This window comes from Anabas testudineus, chromosome 21 (assembly GCF_900324465.2).
Source record: "Anabas testudineus chromosome 21, fAnaTes1.2, whole genome shotgun sequence".
NCBI lineage: Eukaryota > Metazoa > Chordata > Actinopteri > Anabantiformes > Anabantidae > Anabas > Anabas testudineus.
This window is the reverse complement of record NC_046629.1, coordinates 2666832-2671079: the sequence shown is the minus strand read 5'-3', so window position 1 is coordinate 2671079 and position 4248 is coordinate 2666832. Positions and strand designations below refer to the sequence as shown.

General features: G+C 38.6%; 1 protein-coding gene across 1 annotated transcript; it reads right to left on the bottom strand.

Moving 5' to 3' along the window:
• Positions 1–3221: 3221 nt before the first annotated feature.
• Positions 3222–4248, bottom strand: LOC113173046 (beta-galactoside-binding lectin-like; the record flags this gene model as incomplete). The annotated part of the gene is made up of 3 exons (XM_033325811.1): positions 3222–3565; positions 3891–4062; positions 4199–4248. Coding segments are annotated over 3 exons (369 nt in total), but the record flags the coding sequence as incomplete, so codon positions are not given.

Genomic DNA, 4248 nt, shown 5'->3' with positions numbered 1-4248 from the left:
TCTTTATATCAGTCCTGTGGAAACTAACACAGGGAGTAACCTGCCTCTGGACCAATGACAGTCAACAAGTCTCAGCACTTCCTTAACAGGAAAGGTGGTAAAGATGATGGATTGAATGGGAGATCTTTCTCCCATCTGTGTATTGCATCACTTCCTGTTGTCGATGCTGACTCGTTATTCAGTTGATCTGTGTTTGTTCTGCTAACTTTAACCAACTTAAAACTAAATGATAGTTTTAGTGAACAGAACTAGTAAGAGTCGTAACATACACCTGTGTTGGTTAAGGACCGTTCATAATACTACAAATACTCTTACTTTTGTTTTGCTTTCTTGTTAGCTCTGTTAGCCATGGCTGCTTCTCCCTCTTCTCCTCCAGCTCTCTCTTGCTCAGTGTGTCATATGTTTAATTTGTACAGGGGATCTGTATTAAATGTAGTTTATTTTCAGCATTGGAGACACTCAACCAAGGTTCATGTTTCTAATCGATTTTCAACCCACACAGCGACAAACTGCTGAGAAACTTACTCGTTTATTCGGCAGCTCCATAGTGAGAAACGTGAAGTTAGAGACTCCAGCGGCTGTAGTTCAGTTTATTCCCGGGACCAGAGCGGGGGACGTTGAGTCCTATTTAAAACTCCTGTCTAAGGATAAACGGAAAAACAGGACTCCGTAGTTTTCTCTGGACCCCTTCCCAATCTGACCACTGACGACATGTTTAGCCTAAGTGGTTTCCCGCAAACAACGTGGACTACAGAGACTAAACCTGGACTGATTTAAATAGTTCGTCTCAGCTATCCAGAAATATGACAGAGTTTATTAGACGAGCTAAACCCGCAGAGACGCAGTCTTACACACCTCTCTGCAGCTTCCTTACAGCCGTCACCCCCCAAAAACTACTATAACCCCATAGAGACAGTGTCTGCTCCCCGAGTACCTAAATTATTTATATCTAAAACTAACACAAGAGGAGTGATTCATAAAAACCTAATAAAAATAAAGACGACTCCTCTCTCAGAACAAAATAACAAGAAAATAATCAAATGTGGACTTTTAAATATCAGATCTCTCTCGTCTAAATCCCTGTTAGTAAATGATTTGATAATTGACCATCAAATAGACTTATTCTGTCTTACTGAAACCTGGCTGCAGCAGGATGAATATGTCTCTCTGAATGAGTCGACCCCCTCAAGTCATGTTAATTATCATGTTCCTAGAAGCACAGGTCGGGGTGGAGGAGTAGCAGCAATCTTCCACTCAAGTTTGTTAATCAACCCCAGACCTAAACATAGTTTTAATTCATTTGAGAGCCTCACTCTTAGCCTCTCTGATCCTAACTGGAAAAATCAGAAACCAGTCCTGTTTGTTATTGTGTACCGTCCTCCTGTCCCTTACTCTGAGTTTTTAACTGAATTCTCAGAGTTTCTATCTGATTTAGTTCTTAGTGCAGATAAAGTCATTATAGTGGGTGACTTTAATATCCATGTAGATGTTGATGATAACTGCCTCAACACTGCATTTAATTCACGATTAGACTCCATTGGTTTTACCCAAAATGTAAATAAACCCACTCACTGTTTTAACCACACCCTTGATCTTATTCTGACATACGGTGTGGAAGTTGATCAGTTAATAGTTTTTCCCCAAAACCCTCTTTTATCTGACCATTTCTTAATTACATTTGAATTTACAGTACCAGACTTTACTAAACCTACAGATAAGATTCTCTACAGTAGATGTTTATGTGAAAATGCTGTTGACAAATTTAAGGAACTGATTCCATCTTTTATTTCAGAGCCATGTACCAACACAGAGGAAGGCAGTTATTTCAATGTTACTCCAGCACAATTGGACTATCTTGTTAATAGTACTGGTGCTTCACTTGGAACAATACTTGATACTGTTGCTCCTCTGAAAAAGAAACTAGTGAGTCAGAGGAAGTTAGCTCCATGGTACAATTCACAAATCTGTAACTTAAAGCAGAAATCACATAAACTGGAAAGAAAGTGGTGTTCCAGCAATTTAGATGAATAATGCAAAGACTCTTTCTTTTCTTATCAGGCAGGTGTTGGCTGCAAAAGAAACATCACCGTGCGTTTCTCTGAACATCTACAGACAGAAACTCAGAGACTCTTCACTTGTTATTTTGAACTGACTGGTTTCATGTCTGTCATATTTCAGTTTCTGTTGCCCTCTTCTGGTTGGTTGGTTGGTTACAGTTAACCACATGGTGTTTACATGAGACTGTAATATTTATCACTTAGAAAGAAAAATGAGTAGATTTTAAAAGAAAATACAGCAACTTCACAGAAGTATATTTAATAAAGCTTTATAGTTTTTAAATGGTCTGCACTTATATAGCGCTCTTCTACATAACTGGTACTCAAAGTACATCTCATTCATCCATTCGCACACACAGATGGCAGAGGTGCTATGCAGCTGATCTGACTCACCGGGGGCAACTTAGGGTTCAGTATCTTGCCCAAGGACACTTTGGCATGTGACATGGCAGCTGGGAATCGAACCACCGATCCTATGATTGGCAGACAACTGGTCTACCCACCCAGACAACATTAAGATAACAATTGATAAAGTTAATCTTCAGCAGTGCTCCAGTCCAGTGAACACAGCTAATGTTGTGTTTAAAAGTGTGTGAAAAAATGGGAAATGCTATACCACATGTGATTAGTCTTAAACTGTGATTGGTGTAAAGTCTCATTCTCTGCAGTGTTCATTTCTTCTCCAATCACTCAAATATGTGATGTCACATAGTTTCCTGAAGACAATACAGTTATAATCTGCAGTAGCTCAGGAGATCACGTCCATTCCTGTTGATTCTACTTAACAATAAAGAAGTCCAGTTGGCAAGACTCAACTTCCAGAGAACTTAGTCCAGAGAGGAACAACAAGAAATAAATGACATAAATAATGTGACAGGACTCCCAGATTTCCTGAAGTCCATCACCAGCTCCTTTGTTTTACTGATGTTGAGTTAATAATGGTTTAGTCCATTTTACTCCACCCTCTGGTACTCTGTGATGTCTCCACCCTGAATACATCCTCCAACTGCAGAGTCATCAGAACTTCTGAAGCTAGTAGAACTCTGAGTAGTACTTAAAGTCTGAGGTACACATTTTGTTATCTGTTTCAGTTTTTTGTAGTCGTCTTAAAACTTTTCTGAACATTATGAAGAAAGAACTGAAGACAAGAAAATGATTTTTCACATTTGTGAATCTTGATTTTATTGGTAAATTGCTGAGCACACATTTGTGGACATCATGAGACATCAGACATGAACAAATCCTTTCAACATGTGTAAAGTTGATTGTAATAGTAAATCACTGAGTCTTCTATCACATGTATTCAGGTCAATATGTGATTATTATGTGACTTTGTTTGAATTCACTGATTCCTGGGAGGTTTACTTGATCTTAAAACTTGTGATGCGAACATCGTAATCAACAAAGATCATTGGGTAGATCTCTGCACCGAGGCGATTAGGGAAGTGGAAAACAGAGTCGTCTGGTAAAATCACCAAGAACTCAGCAGACTTGAATTCAATGGAAATCTGTAGAGAGATAAATGAAGAATGAGTAACAAGAGACGTAACAACACAAAATCATATCATTATAAATACCTGGAAATATATAAAAAACAAATGTATGTAGTTTTCACAGATCTGTATGAGTTAATAAATTAGTGGTAACATGATGAAGGTCAAGTTATCAGAGGTACAGTGACACACATTCTCCAACAGAGGTCACTAAAAGAAAAGAAGAAGAATGAGACGTGGATTTGAAACAGTAGACACACATGAAGGGTCAGAATAAATATGACACACAGACACAGACACACACACACACACACACACACACACACACACACACACACACCTCGAACTCCTTTCCTTCTTCAAAGGGAAAGCTTTGGACGCATTGCTCTTCACCCCAGGTTCCTCCCTGACGAGAGTTGAAGACCACTTTTCTTATGTCATCATAGTGGTTAAATCGAGGGTTGACATGCAGAGCTATGTCACTGTCACTGAAGCCGATATTCACATTAAACCTGAAGCACACAGAAACAAAAACATTCATTATATTTTAAAATTATTCATTATGTTTAAAACTGATAAGATGACTCAGAGGGTTTGAAACTTTACAGAAACAGTTCAGAAATATTGTTTTACATTATCACCACTCACTGTGCAGCATTCGGTTTAGGAACTCCAGTAACAGTCAGAGTCTCTCCAAC